At 45.4% G+C, this 24,059-nt stretch overlaps 3 protein-coding genes across 3 annotated transcripts; 1 reads left to right on the top strand and 2 right to left on the bottom strand.

Moving 5' to 3' along the window:
• Nucleotides 1-176: 176 nt before the first annotated feature.
• Nucleotides 177-3,591, top strand: LSM7 (LSM7 homolog, U6 small nuclear RNA associated (S. cerevisiae); the record flags this gene model as incomplete). The annotated part of the gene is made up of 3 exons (XM_010017300.1): nucleotides 177-267; nucleotides 1,843-1,914; nucleotides 3,131-3,591. Coding segments are annotated over 3 exons (306 nt in total), but the record flags the coding sequence as incomplete, so codon positions are not given.
• Nucleotides 3,592-5,338: 1,747 nt separating this feature from the next.
• LOC104400229 (kelch-like protein 24) lies at nucleotides 5,339-8,063 on the bottom strand. Its single transcript, XM_010017298.1, has 3 exons — nucleotides 7,085-8,063; nucleotides 5,865-6,276; nucleotides 5,339-5,651 (listed from the first exon to the last, which is right to left on the bottom strand). Exons 1-3 carry the CDS (start codon nucleotides 8,061-8,063, stop codon nucleotides 5,339-5,341), a joined length of 1,704 nt encoding a protein of 567 aa, XP_010015600.1.
• A 4,720-nt stretch (nucleotides 8,064-12,783) lies between these two features.
• LOC104399982 (ceramide synthase 4-like) lies at nucleotides 12,784-22,061 on the bottom strand (the record flags this gene model as incomplete). The annotated part of the gene is made up of 6 exons (XM_010017299.1): nucleotides 12,784-13,126; nucleotides 16,829-16,985; nucleotides 17,402-17,508; nucleotides 17,777-17,905; nucleotides 18,665-18,757; nucleotides 22,011-22,061. Coding segments are annotated over 6 exons (729 nt in total), but the record flags the coding sequence as incomplete, so codon positions are not given.
• Between the last annotated feature and the right edge of the window lie 1,998 nt (nucleotides 22,062-24,059).

Genomic DNA, 24,059 nt, shown 5'->3' with positions numbered 1-24,059 from the left:
GGGTTCGTGGCCGCTGCCGCCCCGTCACTCTGTTCCCTCGCTCTCCCTTTGGGTGGTTTCTGTTACCCGCATGATAAAAAGGAGCCTGATTCAGTTTATATGTGGAAGCGGGTGGAGGGGGAGAGAGCGGGGAGGGACTCTTCTCAATGCAGGTTGCCTTTACTCCTCTCTTTTAGGATAAGGAGAAGAAGAAGAAGGAGAGTATTTTGGACCTGTCCAAATACATCGACAAAACGATCCGAGTGAAGTTCCAAGGTGGGAGAGAAGGTGAGGCCGGGTGAGGTGTGCGCCTCTGCGGCATGGGGCTGACTGGGCTTTTTCTTGTCTGCTGTGTGGGCCCGTTCCTTTCTTGTAAGGAAAGACCATGAGTAGTGGGTGGTTCTTCCTTGTTATTTGCTCTTACCGTTGTAAAAGCTTCTCTACTTTAACTTTGCCATTAGCCCCCGCCTGCAGTTTTATCGCAGTGTTTCATTCTTGACCTGTTCTTCAATCTTTTGTTAACTGTCTTCAACTGTCATGTTTCTTCTAGCTGTTTTTTCACGCTGCAGGGGTACACTTAAAGCAGCAAAGAAACATTTATGGGTGTTATAATTAACTAGCCTGTTATCCCTTTCATCTCTTAGCATGCTAAATGTGCCTGGAGATCACAGAATCCCAGACTGGTTTGGGTGGAAGGGACCTTAAAGCTCACCCAGCTCCAGCCCCTGCCGCAAGCAGGGACACCTTCCACTAGAGCAGGTTGCTCCAAGCCCCTGTGTCCAACCTGGCCTTGAACACTGCCAGGGATGGGGCAGCCACAGCTTCTCTGGGCACCCTGTGCCAGCGCCTCAGCACCCTCACAGTAAACTTCATCCTTACTTCAATATATCTCGCTGTGTCTTCTTGTCACTTCTGAAGCTCTTATGTCACTATTCCCCCTTCTTCTCTCTTGCTGTGTATGTGCAGTTGTCCATCCCGGTGCAGCTGGTAGTGCCACCTGCAGACTGCTTGTTTGTCTCAAAGTTGGCAGCATGCTGTTAGAATCGTGTTAAAACTCCCCTGGGTCCTGATGCTTATGAGGTTGCTTGTCCTCTTTATTGATAAGTGTGTTTGGGGTTCGTGTGGTTTTCTTTGTTGGTGTTTTTTGGGCAGTTCTTAATTCCATTGAATCCACTGCTTTAGATTTTCTTCTCAAACAATTCACACCAAATTCTTCCATGATGTTCATATAACACCTGGGATTGTAAGAGTCCCGTTTCATTTGGGCTGTTAGTGGTAATCAAAAAGTATTTGTCATCCTGGGACATCATTCTGTGTAGTCTTGTGATTTATTTAGTGACTAGGCTTGTGGAATCGTGGGCTGGTTGAGGACAAAGTGCTTGTTTGTTTGCAGTGTCTTTCTGTGGAGTCAGTGCTTATGTTAAAAAGCTGCTGCAAGATGGGGTCTCTGAGGAAAGCACTTCAAAACATTACAGTCTTGCTTCATTTTTTGCCATGCCCCTGTGCTAAGAGTGTTTGTTTAGTTTTGGGATTGCTGGGTTTGTGTATGTGTGACTTAGACTTATTTGTTATGCTAAACAGTTGTAAAATGCCCCTGAAATTTTCAGAGCAGACAAATGTTAGTGTTTTGAAGAATTGGTTAAACCCCCTGTGAGTTCCAGCTGACAGCACAGGTGGGGGTGCCCCTGCATTTGCACTTTGATGAAGAGGGCACTGTTTCGTGTCAGTGGTCTCGTTTGCTTGCTAACCTTGATTGAAGGAGGGAACAGAACTGGAGAACTGAGCCTGTTCTTCACACAGTTTCATGTTGCTGTATACCTGATTTTGGTCTCTCATCTTTGTTTTATGTGTGGTCTTCAATAGCAAGTGGTGTCTTGAAAGGATTTGACCCTCTTCTGAATCTTGTGCTTGATGGTACCATTGAATACATGCGAGGTAAGTAACCTGCTCTCTGTATAAAAGCTCCTTCCCCCACCAGGAAATCTTGCAGCTTTGTGAGTGAATAACCAGAAACTGCAGGTTGACATCATCCAAACTGAGACATGTTCATGATAAGTAAGTTGTAAAGAGAGGGATAACAAGTTAGGTTAAGCACGTTCCCTGTGGTAGAACATTCTTGGTAGTGCTCACTTGAGCTCTTCTATAACTCATTTGCCCCTCTTGTCCTCTAGAGCTTGAATAAAGTTGTATGTGTCTCATCAGATAAGGGAATTTCCTTTGCCCCTCTTTTTACTACTGGAGGGTTGCCAGTTTGCCCAAAGCAGGAGAAGTATCTCAGCAAGAACTAGTATCCTGCTATCTTAAAATCTTCTGTAAATGCAGTCTTTACATTTCTGTGGAACTAAAGTTTTCTGTGGCTTTGCAGAGCTAATAGAACTTTCATGTAATTTGGGGGAGTTTCCCATCCAAGGATAAAAACTTCCATTTTTCTTTCTGAAACAAAATTTATCATATGATAGGACAGCATTTTTGAAGAGCCTTGCCTTCTAGCAAAGAAGCACCTGATGCTTTAATTTTGCTGTTAGAAGGGAGTTGTAGAAGATATGTAGTGCATTTATACTGAGTATATTTTACTAAGTATATATATCTTAAGGAGGGTGAAATTAGCTACTGCTGTGCTAAGGGTTTGTCTTTGTTTGGCTTGGTATGGGGATATGGTCTAGTGTGAGGTGTCCCTGCCCATGGCGGGGGGGGTTGGAAATAGATGATCTTAAGATCCTTTCCAACGCAAACCATTCTATGATTATGCACTTAGTGTATTCTTAAGTCAGGGTCTCTTTCTGATTTGCCAATTCCAAAATGTTTGCCTATAATGGCATTTGAAATGGGATCGGGAGCTTTTTTAATCACTTTTATGTATGCTTTTGGTTAGATGAATGAAAGGGCCTTTGAATTCTTTACAACATACATGTTCTGCTTTGCATACAAAGCAAAGCTCTTTATTGCTCACTGTGGCATGTACTAATTTGAAAATCAGTAATGTCCTGAACACATCAGATCTTATGCTGCATCACTTCTATAGCCCAGGTGTTCAATGAAACAATGCACAGACACCTAGAAAAAGACCTGTATGTCTGTGCCTTTTGAAGCTGATGGAACTTGGTTTCTTTGACTTATGTTGCCATTTTAACTGTGGATCTCTCCTTTTCAGATCCAGATGATCAGTATAAATTAACAGAAGACACACGTCAGCTGGGACTTGTGGTCTGCAGAGGGACTTCTGTGGTTCTTATTTGCCCACAGGATGGGATGGAAGCTATTCCAAATCCTTTCATTCAGCAGCAAGATGGCTAGTGCTTTCTTTTGATTGTCTCTGAAGACTTCAAGGGTGTGAATCATCAGAGGAAACTATTAGTGTGTTGAGAAGCTTTGTGGTTTGGGGGAGGGAGTTTGAATGTGTATTTGTTAGCGTGAAAGAATGGTCAGTTCTTATTTTTGTGGCTTTCCATAAATGATGTGAGGATGGGGCATGATGTGTAAGAAGGAAGTTCTGAGTTCCCCCCTCCCACTAAATGTGTAACTACACTGTTTAGAGCTGACAGGGGGTAATATATTGTCATGGAATTACGTGAGGCCCTCTTGATCTTGATTTTGAAACAACCACATAAAATTAGTAAAGAATGCCCTGAATATTGGTTATATCATTTACATTTTTAAATACATTAAAATGTATTTAAATTAATCTAAAGCCTAAATACATTAGAACATGATTTTCTTCCTCTTAGATAGCAGTACTCGGCTAAGAAGCAATATGCTATAGTCTTCCTGCTGTTCAGTTCAGTCTCTTTTGCCTGCTTGCTCCAGCACACGCAGGAAGAAGACTATTTTTGTATAGTACCTTGTCATCACCTTTACAGGCTATGTAGCCAAGAAGAGCTTTACTAGCACTTGTTTCAGGCCTTGTGGCTTTGATCTGTGTATCAGAAGGCTCCCACGTTTGTACAGAAGGACTGAACTAAGTTCAAGGATGATTCTTGGCTAAATGGCATGAACCTTGTGGAAGTACCTATTTGATACTCAGAATTTTAGGGGAAGAATATTTAAGATCCTGATGTTCAATTGTAGGCAGTGTCTGGAAATACTGCATATTTTTATATTGTAGCTTGTGGTTCTGCTTGTTAGAACTTGATTTGTAAGTAAACATTTTTATTTCTTTTATACTGAAGAAATAACAAGATTTGAGAATTTTTGAGTAAATAAATACAAATTAATCTGTTCCTAAATGTCTGGGCTTTAGTCTGGAAAAAGTGCTCTACACCTGACATTGCAGGTCTCCTCAGTTGTAAATCTGATCCCATTTGTTCAGAAGGGGCATAAACACAGCAAAATTAGGAGGGACCAGATCAGAACTTGTGCTCCACTCAGAGACGAGAAATCAATGAGAGATGTCTGAGAGCGTCTGGTCCCTTTTCTGAGGACTCATGCATTTCTGGTGGGCATTTCAGAGACTGCTGAATAGAGGATCTCATAGACTCACAGACTAGTTTGGGTGGAAGGAGCCTGTAAAGCTCTCCAGCTCCGACCCCCTGCCACAGGCAGGGGAAACTTCCACTGGCGCAGGTTACTCCCAGCCCCTGCGTTACTCCAAGCCCCTGTGTCCAACCTGGCCTTGAACACTGCCAGGGATGGGGCAGCCACAGCTTCTCTGGGCACCCTGTGCCAGCGCCTCAGCACCCTCCCAGGGAAGAGCTTCTGCCTCAGAGCTCATCTCAATCTCCCCTCTGGCAGGTTAAAGCCATTTCCCTTGTCCTGTCCCTACAGGCCCTTGTCAAATGCATAAATCCAGAACAGCCTCCCCCCTGTGGTGCGTTTCAGCCTGGAATAAAGGTAGTTTTACCCATAATCATATAAACTGGGAAACTCGCTTATTTCAGGCTGAAATGATGCTGTCACTGGGTATGGCTTCACTGCAGTGGCTGGTTGGGGTTTTTTGCTCTGTCCTACAGCACTAAGAGCTCACACATCCTCCTTAAGGTTCTTTTGACGCACATTTATCATTTTACTCCTACAATATTTTCCAACACTGGTGCAATGACTTTTCTGTCTCTACAAGTTGTGGATGGAGTACCACAGAGGTTCAAGGTCACAGCAGCCCTTTATTTAGCATTCATCCTGAGGAGTTTATGTACCATCACAACACTGACCACTCTTCGGTGATGCCATCTTTGTGTAGACACAAGGGTTCCACCAGCTTTTGCTTCAGGTTCATTTGCCAGGTAGTAAAAATCAGACAGTTAGGAAGGAACAGAGTTGTTCTCCAAACTAAAACATTTCTTAGCCCAAACCTGATACAATCTAACTCCCATCAGCTGGAAAGCAAAGGACTTTTTCTTTCTGGTCAGGCTGGATCTGGCTTGGCTCATGCCCATGTATCAAATCTTCGCACAGAGACACATCCATTAATAGGAAGGGGACAAGGGAGTTTGTTATCAATGACCTGGCATGTATCAGTGTAGGGATCGAAGAGGACTACAATGGGGAGGGCACCATTCCCCTTCCTCTGTCCAAGGAGATAAATTCGTCCGTTCACAGTGCTGCACCCCATGAAGAACTTGTGGGTCAAGCATTCCTCATCCACCTGGGTCCATTCATCTGTCTCCACATCGAACCGAAAGGCTCCTCCTCCTATGGTGTATAGAGCACCATTTAGTGATGTGATGCAGAGATCATACCTGGGAGGAAAGAAACCCTTGATCAGAATCAATAGAAAGATCTGGCCTTGAAACATTCAGTGTGACCTTGGTCCTCAAATCAAGAGTTCCGTTTAGCAGAGAATCGTAAAGTGTTGGTGGACTTCTGGATTTCTCTAGTCCAACCTCTTCTTGGAGCAGGACCAGCACTAGAACCTTTCCTCTCCTGCCAGGTCCCAGAGGATTAATTCTTACCTTGGAAGTGGGGAGAATGAGATGACATCCCAGCTGTCTGTCTCTGTGTTCAGCCGTTGCACTCCATCATAGACATGTCCATTTTCATCCAGGCCACAGACCACATAGATCCTGGTTCCCATGCTGACCGCATCGCCCCTCTCCACAGGCTGAGCCATAGGACTCATGCTTTCCCACTCTGAGTCTACCAAAGCCATGCGCTCCACTGCTGGGATTATCCCTTCATCTGTGCTCCCTCCAAGCACATACAGGTAGAGCCCTGCTCCTACTGCACAATGGCTATTGCGGGACTTCTTCATGGCAGGGCCTTCCAGCCAGCTATTGTCCAAGCAGTTGTAGGTAAGAACCCAATCCACACTATACCATACAAACTCATCCCGGAAATATCCTCCTGTCACAAACAAGAAGCTCCCTGGAAAGACAGCAGAGAAAAGTATCTGTTACATGAAGGCTAAAAATTGCTCCCAAGAGCTGCAGCTCTCATTTGTCCCTGGGCCGTAAACAATGAGGTACAAGATGAGCAGAGAAAATTACTGCTCTTTCTATCAGTTTGCAGTATTTGGTTCCTCATCTGCACAGATGTGCTGGGCCTGCAGGATGCAGTGAGTCCTTCCAAGGCTGCTCCTGCTCCTGCTCTTCAACAAAATCATGCAAACACTGACTGGAAAGAACCTCTCGGGATCTGGTATCCAAACTCCCACTTGAAATGGCACTATCACCCCCACTAAACAAGGGGAGCCATGGTACTAAGCTGCCTTGGAAGTCTTCAAGCATGAAGATTTCACAAAATCCATGGGCAAGTTTAACATCATGGCAACTATAAATCAGAGAAGCTGTGGCTGCCCCATCCCTGGCAGTGTTCAAAGCCAGGTTGGACACAGGGGCTTGGAGCAACCTGCTCTAGTGGAAGGGGTCCCTGCCCGTGGCAGGGGGTTGGAACTGGAGGACCTTTAAGGTCCCTTCAGCCCAAACCATTCTATGATACTCTGGTTCAATAGTTTCTGCTAAATGAAAAGAAATATTCACCCTTGTCTAACATGCTCCCAGGACTAAGGAAAACAAAACCATTCTTTGAATGAATATAAGCACAAATATGAGTGAGGTTTTAGTAATACTGAACAGCACAGATTTACAGGAAAAGCAACCGAAGTCCCTGCACTTGGGTCTCTCAGCCTCAACTTCTGTCTGCATTTGCTCAGTTCCACTTCTCTTTGAGTTACCTACTGCTGCCACTGCATACTGGGTGAGGTTCCTGCGCTGCAGTGGAGAACAAGCCTGCCAGGTCCCTGTTTTAGGGTGAAAGAGAAATAATTCTTGCTGATCCTTGTCATGCTTTCCTCCCAGGACGTATAAGGTGTCATAGCTCCGACCCGCATGAGGATACAGTTCTGTGTTTTGCCAGCTGGGTGGAGGAGAGCGGTCTAACTTCTTGATTAGCCTGGAGAAGGCATCTGCCTCCCCAGAGCACTTGCTGCGCTTCACCAGGAAATCAAGGAAGGATAGACTCAGAAAAGTGACCCTGACGTGGCCCACCAAGTCCAGGAAGTCTTCCTCTCTTGTTGCTGGGTCCTCCACAATCCACCTCATAACACTGTCAAAAACCACATCTTCTCGTGAAACGAAGAGGTCATCGCTTTGTAGGAGCCGCAGCAGCATTTCTTTGGGTAGTGCCTTAAATTCTTCCTGGCACATCACCTCCCCCCAGTGACTGAGAGCCACGTTCATAGCAGAGGCGTACAGCTCTATAAAGGCAAATTGCTGCGAGTAGGTCATCAGGCCCAGGCAGTTGGAAACATGCAGCTCTCTCTCCAGAAACTTCTCACACAACAGTTTCACTCTGTCAAACTGAAAGAAATCAGCTGTTTCCAGTAAGCTGGTCACATTTTCTTGCTCTATAAGCACTTGGGCTGTGCTAGTGAACTCAAGTAGTGCCTGGAAGGGCACTGCATCAATCCCTCTGATCACTATGTGGTGCTCAGAGCTCTCTCGTGCTCCCCCAAAAAACATGGCTTCAAAATAACGGCTGTGAATGGAAAGTGCCCTGCGGCTGACCTGGAAGAGGCTCCCTCCAACCTCAAGAACTGTGTCTGCAACCGTTTCTGTCTGAGGTCCCAGCTCCTCTGGTTCTTGTGCAGGCTCCATGCTTCTTGACTGCCAGGCAGTTAAAATTAACTCAGCCTTTACACAGCCTTTACTCATGTGAGGTCTCTGGAAACATTATCCCCCCAGTTAAGATAAGTACAAGATAAGTCAATCTTGTGCTAAAAATAAAGTATGGTTTCTACCCTTTGCTCTTCAGTCTTTCCTGCTGCTTTCAGAGCAGCAATAGCAGCAGAACTGTGTAACCAAAACCCCCACACTTTTAACTGGCACCTACCTCAGCCAAATAAGAGCACAGTGAATTAGGGGAGCTCTTAGCCAAGCAAAGAGCCTGGAGCACAAGGAGGAAAAAGGAGGAACAATCAAAATTGCCTTAAGCACTGACTAAATATCAAGAAGCTTTAGAAGAACATTGCACCCGTATCCATTACAATACTTTTCACTTCTGCAAATCAAACCCATAGGAGAGCTTGAGACTTCCTGGGAACAAACCCACTGATTTCCCTAAAGCCACATCGTTCATCAGTTCAAGTGTTCTAGTTGCACCATCCTTCATTTTCCACCTGTTTGCACTTCCCGTAGCGTCTGTGTAAACTGTGGCAGACCCCTCAGAAGCAGATTCAAAGCCTGAGTAGAAAATGTATTTTAAAGGCAGTGTTTGCAAGTATCTGTATATTGTCTGTGGACACATATATATGTGGATTTAGCCACCCTCTGCATTTCCTGAGCCTTTGAGTCAGCAGTGATGTGTAGATGAGGCTCTTAGTGACACGGTTTACTAGTGGCCTTTGCAGTGCCTGAGGAACGGTTGTACTTGATGCTCTCAAATGTCTTTTCCAACCCAGTTATGCTATGATGCTATGTCACACCTCCAGCAAGTTTCTGAGAAGATCTTCCCACTGATAGAAGTCTAAAAAACATCTGCATCATGCAGAACCTGGGGAAAGCAGACTCTGCTTTAGGTGTAATTCATTTTTACATTGACTTCCAATCTTGTGTTCTACTATAAATTCAGAAAATGACATCAGATACAACAAAAGACAAGGTGAAAAGTCATCCAACCCTAAACCATCCCATTAAAATGTTAGTATTGTAACACCCTTAACTTCCAATTTTGAAAATGAAACCTCAACAAAATGAATCCATCCCTATTGAAAGCTTCCATTTAGACTAAATGATAATTTCTGGTGGAAAAATCATGCATTTGGAAGAGTTTCAGTTGCTTTCAGTTTTAGAAGCCTTCTCCCTGAGGAGACATTCAGTTACCATTCAGTCCTTTAGACACAGGAGCTATTTCATGCGACCCATGCAGCAATCACAGCTTGTACCAACTGGCCAGGCCTTATTTGGAGAAATGGTTTCTCCTTCCTCAAAGCTTGACCATTTTGTACTCTACAACTGAAACCTTATTTCCCAGTTAAGCTTGTGTCTTTCACATGCAAGTCCTTTATGAGGCGGCTGGCAATGATGGCCAGGATCTTCTGAAACTGCAAGACAACTAAATGCTCAGCAGCTGTAATTTCTGATCTCATGAACCTTTTGGGAAGGTTTTGAGATAGCCACAGTTGGTGTTGTAACTTCAACAGCTTGTTCAACCCCTCTTCTCCTTTTGGTGTCATAACTTCAGCAGCTTGTTCAACCCCTGTTCTCCTGTTGGTGTCATAACTTCAGCAGCTTGTTCAACCCCTATTCTCCTGTTTGCAGTGAGACTTTGGCTGCTAGACCTCCTTTTTTGTTTCCTGGATAAAGGATCATAAAGAAGTAAAACAATGGTCCCAACAGGAAAAGTGAAGAAAACAGCTCCTGAAGTGACTAAACTGCCCGTAAAGACTACAGTGAAGTTCACTTCCACCTAGACATTGGGTGATGCCTCAGTCAGGCTACTGTGAAGCCACCTGTGAGCCTGTCCAGCCTCTCCATCCAGCTCCCATTCAGCCTCCCCTCTTTTAAAAGCCTGCTCACCTCTTGGTGTTCTGCAGCAAGAGCTGTGTTACTCTTTGTTCTTTGCCAGCTCCCATTCAGCCTCCCCTCTTTTAAAAGCCTGCTCACCTCTTGGTGTTCTGCAGCAAGAGCTGTGTTACTCTTTGTTCTTTGCCAGCTCCCATTCAGCCTCCCCTCTTTTAAAAGCCTGCTCACCTCTTGGTGTTCTGCAGCAAGAGCTGTGTTACTCTTTGTTCTTTGCCAGCTCCTCTCATTCACTCCTGTCACTTTCCTCCCTGTCACTTCTGGCATCTTTTCTTTTCTGGAGGAAAGAAGGACAATTTAACTGAGCTGCAAGACCTGTGTCATGGTGTACAGCAGAGGGGACTAATCCTCTTTTGTTTACACCGCTGGCGTGTTAAAAGGCCAGTTAAAATAACAGATGTGATCATGTCCTTAAAGCCAGTGTTGGGATTGTCCCTGCACTGGGAGGTTGACTTCAGTTGCCAGAGCTTGACTTTTTCATGGCTTCATCTAACTTTTGAATGGTTTCTTGTTACCCTAATAATGTTCTCGTAATGTGACCTCCTGAAAATGAGTATTTATTCTACATACAGCTCTACCATTCTGTGTATTTTGCTACTGTTGAAGTACTGTTTAAACTTAAATAGGGGCAGTTCAGGTTGGATATAAGGAATAAGTTCTTCCTTGTGAGGGTGGTGAGGCCCTGGAACAGGTTGCCCAAAGAAGTGGTAAATGCTCCATCCCTGGCAGTGCTCAAAGCCAGGTTGGACAGAGCCTTGGGCAACATGGTGGAGTGTGAGGTGTCGCTGCCCATGGCAGGGAGGTTGGAACTGGATGAGCTTTAAGGTCCTTTCCAACCCAAACCATCCTGTAATTCTATGAAAAAGAAAAATAGACATTCATTTCCTCTCCTCCTGTTCTTGCAAGTCCAAAGCATTTCCCCAGTGCTGCAATCTTGGACTTGCCGCTGCCTTGGCAGTACCAAGGAACCTGCCCCTAGGTCCTGGGGTGCCCCAAGGTGTCCCTTGTTCCAGCATGCAATGCATCTTTACCTAGTAGAAGCCAAATGAGGCAGTTCTCTGTTGGCATGGCCCAGTGTGGCTGCATGTTCTGAGTATGCAACCTCCTCACCACGCATCCTGCGTGTGTCTCAACCTTGGCCATGGCACCCGAATGTGTCATCCACCAATAAGGTGCAGGTTACCTCCTGCCCGTTAAAGAAGCACAAAAGAGCCCAGACACTCCAACCTTTCAAAAGTCATTTATAAAGACTGTTTACATTCAGTAGTACAAAATGATACACAACCATCCCTCCTGCACACATCATGTGCAGAGGAGTGGCAAGATTGTAGACTCAGATAAAAGGAATATGACAGGATACAGAACATGTGCTTTAAACGTCAAATTAGCTCAAGGGTTCAGAGACAAACTATCTTCAGCAAATACAAATGTAAATGATGATGCAGGAACAGATGCTTTCCTCCCAGAGCATGTTACTGCCCTGGAATCACCTACACTGGAACCACTTTTCCCCCTGTGAAGTGATCCAGTGTATTTTAACTGCAACCCAAGATGAGCACATGCAAGCTCAGATCAAAGCTCTCTCAGCCACATCTCAGGTGAACCAAGTAGGTTACTGAAAACCCTCCTCTTCTATGCTGTCACTTGCCTTTTAATTTTAAACATGTGCTCCTCAAGTCACACGTTTCCTTGGTGCACGTCCTTCCCTAGTGAGCACTGGCTCTTACTGGACACATATAGGAAAGTGTCAGCATGGCCTTGGCAGTCAAAGTCCCTGCACTCATTGCAATGAATCTGTTAATACTTTGGTTTCATAGAGTAATTGATCTATAAACCAGAAATTCATGTCATACTAATTTAAGTCTTCTAAGGTATTACAGAATTCAAAGTCTAATACTACACAGGATGTAGAATATAGGACATCTAAACAAACTGAATCAGAACTGCATCATGACTTCATGGACTACTGCCTTAAGTTTGCTTTTCTTGATACGTCTAGGCTAAGGCCCTAGAGTTAGAAGGCCATATTAAAGCATTATTCCATAAGGTTCAGCAGACCTTCTCTGGATCCTTTTTCCTCTGAGGCTAGGGGAAATGTATTCCCTTCTTGCCACAAGCTGACTCTGTAAACATCTCCTGCTGTGTTAATCACACCAGGTGAAAACATGAGCACTTAAATCAGGTGGTTTTCTAGATTACCTAGTTTCTTTTCACCTCCCTCCAGCTGCATTTACTTCTCAGACAGGTTTAAAGGATTACCTGGCAGTTGAGACACAGTTGCCTGGATTTTCCAGCTCTTCCAGCTATGATTTGGGTGGGCACTCTCTCCATTCTGGGCTTTGGAGTTCCCACTTTTGTGGCAATAATGCTGATAACAGAAGGGACTGAGACCCATACCATACAAAACTGGTCACAGGGCACACAGCAGCATTTCCCTTGAGAAGAAAATGTTTTCTCCTGCGTGTTTCCAAAGCTTCCATTTCACTATGCTCAGTTTTAATCTTCTGTGTACGGGCACCTGTCTTCTCAAAGGTTTCCCCACATTAAGATTTAGAGTCTCACACTTACTTGTTAGCCATAACCATTAGTGGCAACGGGCCAGGGCCTCCAGAGGCTGGTAAAGGCTAAACAGAGTCCTTTCAAACAGCATTATGTGGTTAAAAGTTGATGCTGTCAGAGTTTATCCACCTTTTTTTTGTTTTTATAAAGCATTTTTCAAGATTGACACATTTAACAACCACTGTGGTACAGCCTAACACATGTCAAACCACTTTGATCCCTTTCTATCTGCTTCAAGGCTACAACCTACAGTAAGCTTTTATTGAAGAAAGACCAAAAACTTCCTCCAACTATCACTGACCCTAAACACTTCTGTTTACAGGAAGCAGGAATTCAGCTATGATACTGCAATTGCACTCCAATTTGTCTACACAACAAGCAAAACTGTTTCTAAAGACAGTGAACTGGGCTAATGTAAGACCAGATCAGCAGCACAGGCACAGTAACTATCTTTCCTTGACATGGCCATTGGTGAGATGGGTTCTGTTGTTCAGTGGCTCAGACCCATTCCTCTGGATACAACTGTTGCTTGTGACGTTGTTGAAACACGTGATCCTGTTTTTCTCCTTTTCCCTAATCTTCTCTTTTTCTTCATCTTTGTCACTTTCTTCTGTGTCACTTCTCATGTCCTTTTCCATCTAAAGAAACATGTAAATGAGAAGCAATCAACATAGAACTCTGCACAAGAAGCAGTGCTGGCTGAGCCACAGGGTGAACGTTCATCTGCTGCCTCAGATAAATGTGTGCCTCAGCCTTTGGCATACAGTTGTACTGTGTCCTTCCAGCTTTTACATCACCTTTGGAAACAAGATTCTCTCTGTCTCTTTGACTTCAGCCTCAGGGTAATCCCAGCTGTGATCATGAAATCATGGAATGGTTTGGACTGGAAGGGACCTTAAAGCTCATCCAGTTCCAACCCCCTGCCATGGGCAGGGACACCTTCCACTAGAGCAGGTTGCTCCAAGCCCCTGTGTCCAACCTGGCCTGGTACACATTACAAATTACAGTACTGGTTGAGAAGCAGCACCAAAACACAGATAGCCATGCCTGAGGACAATCATGTAAGACTGAGGAGATCCATCCTAGTGCTTTGAGCATAAACATTTGGAAGAAGGATGGGGGAGGCAGTTAATCATGCTCTTTTACATGTTCCAAAAGGGACAAGGAGATAGCTTCTGACCACGCTTGGCCTGGATGGCTGCAGGTTGAGTACACTGCTTGGCACAGTTTGGAAGCATTTGCTTTCAAACAAACCAACAGCTCAACACAAACCCACTCAGCTCTGGTTGCACTCATTTTTATGTCCTTTACACTCATTTTTATGTCCTTTACACTCATTTTTATGTCCTTTTGCTATTGACTGAGAGATCTGTAATCCACTTTTGCAAATATTTAATTCATTGCCTTAAAATAAAGACAGAGAAGAAACAATGTGATGACAGCTTAGAAAAAGCAGCCCAGCACATGCTGCCTTCCCAGGCTGTTTCTACTCCACAATACAAGATGCCAGAACTGGGGACAAATGCACAGTGTCACACTCCTTGTTGGGAAGAGTGCTCCAAGGGAAAGAAGCCAACCCCTTCTGTGACCTGAGCTTTGGAGACTGCTCAGGAGCATGTCTGTTGCTGCACAGACACTTGTAGTCTCCATTTACTCTGTCCATTCTTCTTGGGATATCTCTTGAATAATATTAAGAAGTCCACTTGGTCTGATGCTCTTTCTAGAGGTCACCCAAATGCAGACAGGATTTGTAAGAATCTAAACTGGCACTGAATTCAAACTGCCCCCAAGGACACTATGGGTGGGAGATGTGTGAATAACCTGGGCCTCGCGTCATTCTGGACCTGGCAGTTTAGGAACTATGCAGGGATCTGCAGCAAAGGGACAAATAGCGATCAATATTCCTAATTTTATCATGGCCACAGAATGTGGCTGAGGCCTTAAACCAACCAAGATTCACAAGGGAACTTGTATGAATCCCAGCAGTGTATCTCAGGCTGCCTGTATGAGGGAATGAAACTTGTACTTCAAGTTGAAGTACACATCTAGGCTGAGTTCTCATTCCTGGGGATTAGGGGACATCATGTGAGAAGGTGCTGTAGATAATCCTGCAGCCAGAGATGAAAACTGGGGAGATCAGAAAGGCCCATGAGAAGAATGTGAACTTCTGAGTGGAGTGAGAATCTCATGGCTCTTATAAAGGGGAGAATGTCTATTTTTGCTGATACTGCTTTGGACTACTAAATATCACCATTGAAACAGATCTCTTTAGGATGATTGTTCTTTGTTATTCACTGCTCAAAATGCAAAGCTCTCAAACATATTTTTCATAAAATGTGGCAGGTGATTTTAGCTAAAATAGGGAAAATTCTGTCGATGCCTCAGCATTTTTCTCCTTGATGGTTCATTTCTTTCTAGTAAGTCTACTTGTTACCTCATCATTTTACACTGTAATACCTGCAATGGTAATTCAGCCCCAACTAGGATGAGGAAAATAGTAAGAGGACATCTTCAATTGTGTCTTCATTTTCTTCCCTGTGAAATTTCTCTTTCCTGATTTACAAGGAATTTGCTCTGCACTACCTTAAGGGAAGAAAAGGGGACAATATGGATGAAGATGAGCCTTTAATGCTTTTTCTCAGTTCCCATAACGCAGAATTCCCCAGTTGGATACTAATAAAACAACTCATTTTGGGCTATGAGGTGAACTCCCACAAGGCACTGACTTCCTACTCCTGGACTGTCTCTTCGGCATGTGGCCAATTTAAATGCCATTAGGTCATGTCTTTGATTTTGGGAAGAATTTCATGCTGAGCAGCAGTTTTGTCTCACAGCAAATGATGGGTCAGAAAGAGTAGGAGCCATTTCACTTAAGTTTATACAGCTGCATCTCAGACTTTCATCTAGGGTTGCTCTGTGACTGATGAACAGCACTACCTGGGTGAAATATGGAATGGATTATGCTTTGGACTTCCCTACTGCTCCAAACAGCCCAGACAGCTAGTTTTGTCAGAAACATCTACTCTGTGGACATCTACAGCACTGTAAGACAAACCATATGAAACGTGTTAATGATCTTGATGATGAGGCACAGTGTACCCCAAACAAATGTGCTAAAGACACAAAACTGGGAGGAGTGGCTGATAAGCTAGAGGACTGTGCTGCCATCCTGGCAGGATGGCAAAGCGGGATGACAGAGACCTTGTGAAGTTCAACAGGGGGAAGTGTGAACCCCAGGCACCAGAACATGCTGGAGCTGACCAGCTTCTCTAAGAAAAACCTGGAAGTCCTGGCAGACACCAAGTTGAACACGAGCCAGCAATGTGCCCTTGCTGTCCCTGGTCTGCATTAGGAGGAGCATTGCCAGCAGGATGAGGGAGGTGATCCTTCCCTTCTGCTCAGCACTGGTGAGGCCTCACCTGGAGTGCTGGGTCCAGCTCTGGTCTCCCCAGTACAAGAGACACACGGACATGCTGCAGAGAGTCCAGTGAAGGGCCATGAAGATGATGGAGCACGTCGTGGATGAGGGAAGGCTGAGAGAGCTGGGACTGTTCAGCCTGGAGAAGGGAAGGCTCAGGGGGATGTTATCAGTGTGTATTAACACCCCAAAGGAAGGTGTAAAGAAGATGCAGCCAGGCTCTTCTCAGCAGTACCCAGTGACAGGACAAGAGGCCATGGGCACAAACTGAAACACAGGAGGCTCCCTCTGAACATTAGGAAACACTTCTTCACTGAGAGAGTGACGAGCACTGGCACAAGACGCCCAGAGAGGTTTTGGAGTCTCCATCCTTGGCAATATTCAAAAGCTGTCTGGACATGGTCCTGGGCAACCTACTTTTAAGTGATCTTGCTTGAGCCAGGGAATATGGATAAAACTTCCAGAGATCCTTTCCAACCTCAGCCATTCTGTGATCTCAGTAATACTGTCATTAAAAATCCTGTACTATAGAGGAAGCACTTTTGCACTGGCCTCACCAATCATGACAACTTTCCCTGTCTAATTTCTTAGTTTTGTTACAAATGCAAATCATGCTGGAGCAAGTGCTGGGACCCTTACTCAGATATCACTAGCTTTGTTAATGGAAATCTCCCCTGGAGTCCAATCCACATTGTTCTTGAATACAAGCATCAGAAGTAGACCCAACAGTGTAGTAACTATTTTTGGTCAACTTTCCCTAATAATATTGAGTGTTCCTTTCACCCCACTTTTAGGAATGTACATGTATTATTTCACTAGGGCAAGAAAGAATCCATCCCAGAGGAACCTTTGTGCTGCCAAGCAGTCTAGGTGGATCCTCCCTCCCCAGGTGATGTACAGGGGACTCCAGACCAATCCATACCGTGCCCCTGAGGATGAACATGTAGACCATGTGAATAATTAGGCAGGACCAGAAGACATGGAGCAGCTGCAGAATTATCAGGAGAGCATTCACGAAGTAGTATCCAAAGAAGGGCTGGAATATCTCCATGGAGTAATAGTAGGTATTATAGAGCACTCTGCAAAAGAGAGGGAATTGCAGTGGAGTGAAAGTATGTCGCTAGTATGGCCGTAATTAAGCCCTAGAAAGCTCTAGTCACAGAGGAAGTTTAAGGGCAATCACCTTCTTCACATATATAACCCATGTGAGCCAACTCCCAGTTTCCCACCAGAAATCAGAGGGTAGAGCCAAGGACTCCTCCTCTGCAATATTTTTCAGGACTTTAAGACTACTCTATGAATTTCAAGGCAGACCACCCTCCTTAATCCCAAGGCAGCTGCAACAGCCATGTGGCACTGTGGCCTGTGCAAAGGGCAGGGACATATGCTCAAGGACTGAAAAGCAAGGGCTGCAGCAGAAGATTCAGCACCCAGCTGAACAATCCTGTCTCTCAGAAGGCAGCTCTTCCAGTTCCCTCTGCTGCAGCAGACTCACGTGTAGGGGAAAACGACCAGGCGGCTGATGAGGAAAACAGTTGAGAAGATCATAAAGAGGCTGTCACAGGTTTTTTTCCACTTCATGTAATTGAATATCTTAGTTGGCTGGAAGGAGAAAGAACAGTAAAACAGCAGGTCAAGACAGTGAGCGCATCCGCACGTGCTCCAGGGTGCTAAAGAGCCAGGTATGACACAATCTGCATGCAGTCCATCGTGCCTCTTCCTGGCTGGTTGCAAGGGCACCCTAGGCTGGGTCAGATCAGTATTGAGTTAGCTGGGAAACACCATAATGCCAGGCCCACACTGTGCTAGGTCAGAAGGCACCCTTTGGCTGAGGAGCACCACTGCCTGGCGTGTAAGCTGTGGAGCTCACCTCTAGGAAGCAATCAGAAGCATCATGAATGACCATCACCAGGGTCCCAATGCGGATGTAATTGGCACAGTATGAGAAGCTGATCAGGAAGATGGTTGCAGCATGATGGACTATCTGCTCCTTGAAATCCTGATGAGAAAGGGGACAGCAGGGAATAAAATCCATAATGCACCTTCTGCCCTTGTTAAAACATGCCTCCTGCAGGTAGCAATGAAATCTCTACCCAGTCACTAAGAAACCTCCCACTATAAGATATTGTCCATAGAAGTCTTCTACCAAACACATTCCAGAAACACAGGCAACCAAGAGACCAGTTTATGGTATAAACTGAGGATCTTACAACAAAGAACACTCTCTCCCTCCCTCAGAAATGGTCCCATGATGATGCAAATCAGAAGACAGAAGAACAAAAGCCAATGATTCATCACAAAGCAGTGCCCATGTGCATCTCTGCTCTGTGCCCATTCCTACCTGTTTGCACAATCATCTCATACCCCCTACTCACTGATGGAGACTCAATCACTCTTTAATTACAAGCCTCAATGCTTGTGTATGTAACCATGCAGCACCCTCTCCGTGGGGCACTGGCACCTAGGTGCACATGCAGCTTAACTGGCAGAGAATCACCTCTTTTCCCCTCTCAGTGATTAGTGCAGCCCAGAAGAGTAGCTTTTACATTTGGATTGAGAACTCTGCAGTAGTTTGTGCCTTTCTATGTCATGGTTTATATTCTCCACTTCCCAGAGGAGAGGGAAGCCAGTGACTGGGAATGAGCAAGGAAAGAGTGCCCCAAAACCTCAGAGTACCACTATACACTGCTCTTGAAGATGACACTCCTCAGCATTCAGCCTGTTCGAGCTTGATTCTTCCCTAAGGCTTGCCACTCACCTTCCTCTTCACATCAAAGGGCAGGGTGAAGACCAGTGACCAGTAGAAGGAGAGCTCCAACAGGTAGTACCAGAACAGGGAGGGCTGGAGGGGCTGTGAGAGAGAGGGAGAGACAGTGAACCACCCATCAGATAAAGCAGAGCAAGGGCTGGAAGTGAAGGCTCCTTCCTAGGCAAAAGAATATCAGAAACCAAACCAACAAAACTGGTTCTTGCAGCTTCAGGGGGGAAATACTTCAATTGAACAATGTGTTACTTACTAAATGTCATCTGTGCTGAGGCAAAAGCAAATAGCCGGGGAAATTCCACTTTGCTGAATCATGTGGAACATTTAAGGAACCACCAGGAAGATCCTGAACACTGTGTTTCTTTAGCACTGTGCAGATTCCTGAGCAGTCATTCTAGAGCTTTAAAAACTACACAAACCATTTCACTACGGTGAAACAGATAAGTAGTAGCTAAATATATGGATTCACTTTTTAGGATTCAAGGAGATGCTTCAGCCACCTTTTCCTCTAGCACTGACTTTTCAGTTTCATCAAACCAAGAGGGGGAAAGCACATCCCCAGTGTGGGGTTGCACAGCTGGAAAACTAAAAGCTTCAACCCACTCAGCAAGATATGTGCTATTTAACAAGGAATTTTTCACTGTTGTGGCACTTTATGCCCTCCTGAAACTATTTGACTATAAAAAAAAATTACTATGACAATGGGGCTTTGCAACTACCATTTCTAAGAACTGGGGAGTATGGTGCTCCCAAATACCAGTTTGACTGAGCATTCTCTACCCAAAACATTCATGAATGGCCTTCATAGGTTTTAGTTTGTCTTCCTTTGTACCACCAGTGACTGGCCAGGAGAGGAAGCACAGCTGGACGCACTGGTGCTACAGGGGGATATTAACTTCTCCCAGGCTGGTGTGTGCTGTTCACACTGGAGATTATCCAAACAGGAGCTCTGGATCAGAAGGGCTTTTATTTTTCCCCCACAGATAAGATAATCTGGGAGAACTGCTATTTATTTTGTCATTGTCTCTATCAGAGTGCATGGTGTGTTTATTAGGAATTGTATTCAAAACATTCTTCATTCTTGCTAATGCACAGGTTTCTCCTTGACCTTTCCTGCTCTTTGCCAGCAGGACATTATGAGCTCTGGTTTAGGTCTTTTCTGTTTGTTATAGATGTTCAAAAGTGTGTGTATTGTGTTTACATGGCAAGATTTTGGTAGCAGCAGGGCTGCAAGGAGTGGCTTCTGTTAGAAGATGCCAGAAGCTGCACCATGGCTGACAGAACCAGTTCCAGAGAGCTTCAAGACTGGACCAGCTGCTGGCCAAAGCTGAGCCCATCAGTGACACTGGGAGTACTGCAGTGAGAACGTATTTAAGAAGTGGTAAAACCTGCTACACAACAGGAGCTGGGGGAGAGGAGGGAGAAAAAGTGAGAGAAGACTCTGCAGCCACCAATGTCTGTGAGGAAGGAGGGTAAGGAGGTGCTTCAGGCACCAGAGCAGAAAGTTCCCTGCGGACCCATAGAGGTCCATGGTGGAGCAGATTATTTGGCCTGTAGAAGACCCCATGCTGGAGCTGCTATGTGCCCAAAGAAGGCTGTTACCCCATGGAGGGAGCACACTGGAGAAGGCTGCTGACAGGACCTGTGATCCCATGGAGAGGAGCCCACACTGGAGCAGGTCTTCTGGCAGGACCTGTGGCCCCACAGAGGATGACCCTGGCGCAGTCCCTTCCTGAAGGGCTTCATCATGTAGAAAGGACCCACAGTGGAGAGGTTCATGGAGGACTCTATCCCATGGGTGGGACCTCATGCTTGAGCAGGGGAAGACTGTGAGGAGGAAGGAGCAGCAGAGACAATGTGTGATGAAGCGACCACAAGCCCCATTCCTGTCGCCATGCAATGCTCAGGGGGAGGAGGTGGAGAAGTCAGGAGTGAAGCTGAGTCCAGGAAGAAGAGGGTAGGGAGAAGGTGTTTTTAGATTTGTTCTCTTTCCTCATTGCGCCCTCATGCTGGATCAGGGGAAGGCTGTGAGGAGGAAGGAGCAGCAGAGACAATGTGTGATGAAGCGACCACAAGCCCCATTCCTGTCGCCATGCAATGCTCAGGGGGAGGAGGTGGAGAAGTCAGGAGTGAAGCTGAGTCCAGGAAGAAGAGGGTAGGGAGAAGGTGTTTTTAGATTTGTTCTCTTTCCTCATTATCCTGCTCTCCTTGGGGAGCACTGTGGACATGAAGGTCCTACACCTGGGCCAGGGCAATGCCAGGCACAGCTACAGGTTGATGGAGAAGAGATTCAGAGCAGCCCTGCGGAGAAGGACTTGGGGGTGTTGGTTGATGAGAAGCTTGACATGAGCTGGCTTCAGTGGGCGCTTGCAGCCCAGAAACCAACCGTATCCTGCGCTGCATCAAAAGAAGCGTGACCAGCAGGTCAAAGAAGGTGATCCTGCCCCTCTACTCTGCTCTTGTGAGGCCTCACTTGGAGTATTGTGCACAGTTCTGGTGTCCTCAACACATAAAGGACATGGAGCTGTTGGAGCAAGTCCAGAGGAGGCCACGAGGATGGTCAGGGGCTGTTCAGCCTGGAGAAGAGAAGCCGCGTGGAGACCTTAGAGCAGCTTCCAGTGTCTGAAGGGGGCCTATAAGGATGCTGGGGAGGGACTCTTCATTAGGGACTCTAGTGGTAGGACAAGGGGTGACGGGTTCAAACTTAAAGAGGGGAAGTTTAGGTTAGATATAAGGAAGAAGTTCTTCCCAGTGAGGGTGGTGAGGCACTGGAATGGGTTGCCCAAGGAAGGTGTGAATGCTCCATCCCTGGCAGTGTTCAAGGCCAGGTTGGACAGAGCCTTGGGTGACATAGTTGAGTGTGTGGTATCCCTGCTCATGGCAGGGGGTTGGAACTAGATGATCTTAAGGTCCTTTCCAACCCAAACCATTCTATGATTCTTCAGTATAGCCGCAAGTACATAGCACTCAGAGCATGTCCTCCGTTCTACATACTCTCCACTCAAGTCTTCACGTCTCCTCAGGTAACATTTCCTTCTCTGTCCTCAGTCTCCTCTACAAACTAAACATTGGAGCACTCCCATTTTTCAGTTTCTTGGCTCACCTGGTCAGAAGTCTCCCTTTCTCTTAATTTCTCCTCATGCTTTCCAGACAATGTCTATTGTGTTTAGATTATACTAGATACAAAGAAATTCTCCCTTGATGAGGATCTGGCTTTGAATTCTTAGGGCTCCCAAGTCTGAATTTAACTCAGTGCTCTTTCTTTTGTCACTAGTATAACCTGATTTTCAAAAGACAGTACATGATTTATAACAGCAATTTTCCCTCTTGCAGGACTCACCTGTTGTGGATATCCTGTCCAGCACTCTCTATGGTCCCAAAGCCAAGGCTTCTGCAAAGAAAACACAACATGAATGTGAGAATGCTACATGAAGTCTTCTCTCATCAACTGCCTAACTCCTTCAGTTTGTTACTACTACAAACTACTACAAACTTTGTTGTGTTTCATCAAAGGCAGAGTGGCCACACTGTCTGGAATTCAGTTGCAAATAGGTTTCCACTACAAGAACTTGCAGCTGCTTGTGACATTACCAGTTTGTGGCTATTGAGCTGAAATTTCACATGCTGTTCAGCCCAATTCCAAATAAAATAGCTCAAAGAATATTTATATCAACTCATTGCAGTCTTCTACAAGTTTGGGGTGGTGGCGGTGATGTTTTGAGTGTATTAAAACACACAATTATTTAATTAAGAATCTCTGTGGTTTGGACAACACCACTTAAATGTGGTAAAAAGGCTGAAAACTTGTGTGTCAAGAACATGTTTTTTCCTCTAAACGTGAGGATCGTGCTGCAGTGTGTTAAGTAATGAACCTCTGAGAAGATCCTACTGTGTCCACACTTCATCTGAAATTGGCAGTTGAGAACCTGCACAGAGCAGATACAGCATCAGAGAGGACTAAGCAATAACTCTGAAACTATGGCACACTGGGTTACCTGAACTAGAAAGGAACCCCAGATCCCTGAATTTCCTCATTCCTCTACTCTCAGCAAGTAAAGCTGTTTTCTCGTGGCCTCCTGTGAGATAAGTAGGCCCAGAGGAAACCATGAAGATGCTCCGTGGGCTGGAGCAGCTCTGCTCTGGAGCCAGGCTGAGAGAGCTGGGCTGGGGCAGCTGGAGAAGAGAAGGCTCCTGAAGGTGACACCTCAGAGCAGCTCCAGAGCCTAAAGGGGCTACAAGAAACCTGGAGAGGGGCTTTGGACAAGGGATGTAGGGACAGGACAAGGGGAATGGCTTGAACCTGCCAGAGGGGAAATTGAGATGAGCTCTTAGGCAGAAGCTCTTCCCTGGGAGGGTGCTGAGGTGCTGGCACAGGGTGCCCAGAGAAGCTGTGGCTGCCCCATCCCTGGCAGAGTTCAAGGTCAGGTTGGACACAGGGGCTTGGAGCAACCTGCTCTAGGGGAAGGTGTCCCTGCCCGTGGCAGGGGCTTGAGCTGGATGAGCTTTAAGGCTCCTTCCAGCCCAAACCACTCTATCGTCCTGTAACTTCCTAGTGCTACCTGCTATTTCTGACTCATGGGACAGAAATCTTTTGCTTTCAGTCTAAAGCTACTAAGAGAAATTTTAAACACCTGATTTTTCCAAAGCAAGAAGGGTGTTCCAGAGGAACAAATGCATGTTAAAATACTGCTGAGATTACAAAGTAAACAAGTAAAAGTCAGGAAGTGTCATGTAACTACACCCTGTCACATTCATTCTTTGTCCTTCTTTGTAATGTAGTCATTTTGTTACAAGTTTAGCTAACAGAATAACATACTATCTGCTACAGGATCTAAAGGTGCTGTCCATGGATGCCTCCTTCTCTTGTGAAAATTGGGAGATGTGTACTGAGGAAAGACTTGTCTGAAAAGTGAAGATGATCTTTTATTCCTAGAATGGTCAGAGAAATGCAGAACAGGATTTTGCCTTCAATTTTGATGTACAGACTCATAAAACACTACAATCGGAATTTAGATACTTTCACTCCTCTGCTAGTTCATACTCCTACAGTACCTTAATTCTGCCTTCAAAGTCAGTCTAAGTCCAGAAGTTCTTCACTTGTTACCATAATGAGAAGTTACAAGCACAGTTTGTACGTGCTGGCTTGGGATCTGCAGGTTTTCCATTCCTTACCCCCTCAGAAGTAAAGTGTAAAGCTGACCTAGAGAACTGGATTCAGGAAAAGAGCCAGGAGAACACAGAGCCAGAGGATGGCCAGTGCCCCTAGTCTCAGCTTACTGATCAGAGCATAACCATGGCTCTTCTGTCTTTTGAGGCAGTTCAATTTGTATCAATAGAACTCATTATTTACCAAATAATAGGGATCAGTGTTGAGACCTGTGTTGTTCAA

This window comes from Nestor notabilis, unplaced genomic scaffold (genome assembly GCF_000696875.1).
Source record: "Nestor notabilis isolate BGI_N333 unplaced genomic scaffold, ASM69687v1 scaffold11356, whole genome shotgun sequence".
Lineage (NCBI taxonomy): Eukaryota > Metazoa > Chordata > Aves > Psittaciformes > Psittacidae > Nestor > Nestor notabilis.
Note: the sequence above shows the minus strand (reverse complement) of the source record. Positions and strands in the feature narration are given on the sequence as shown.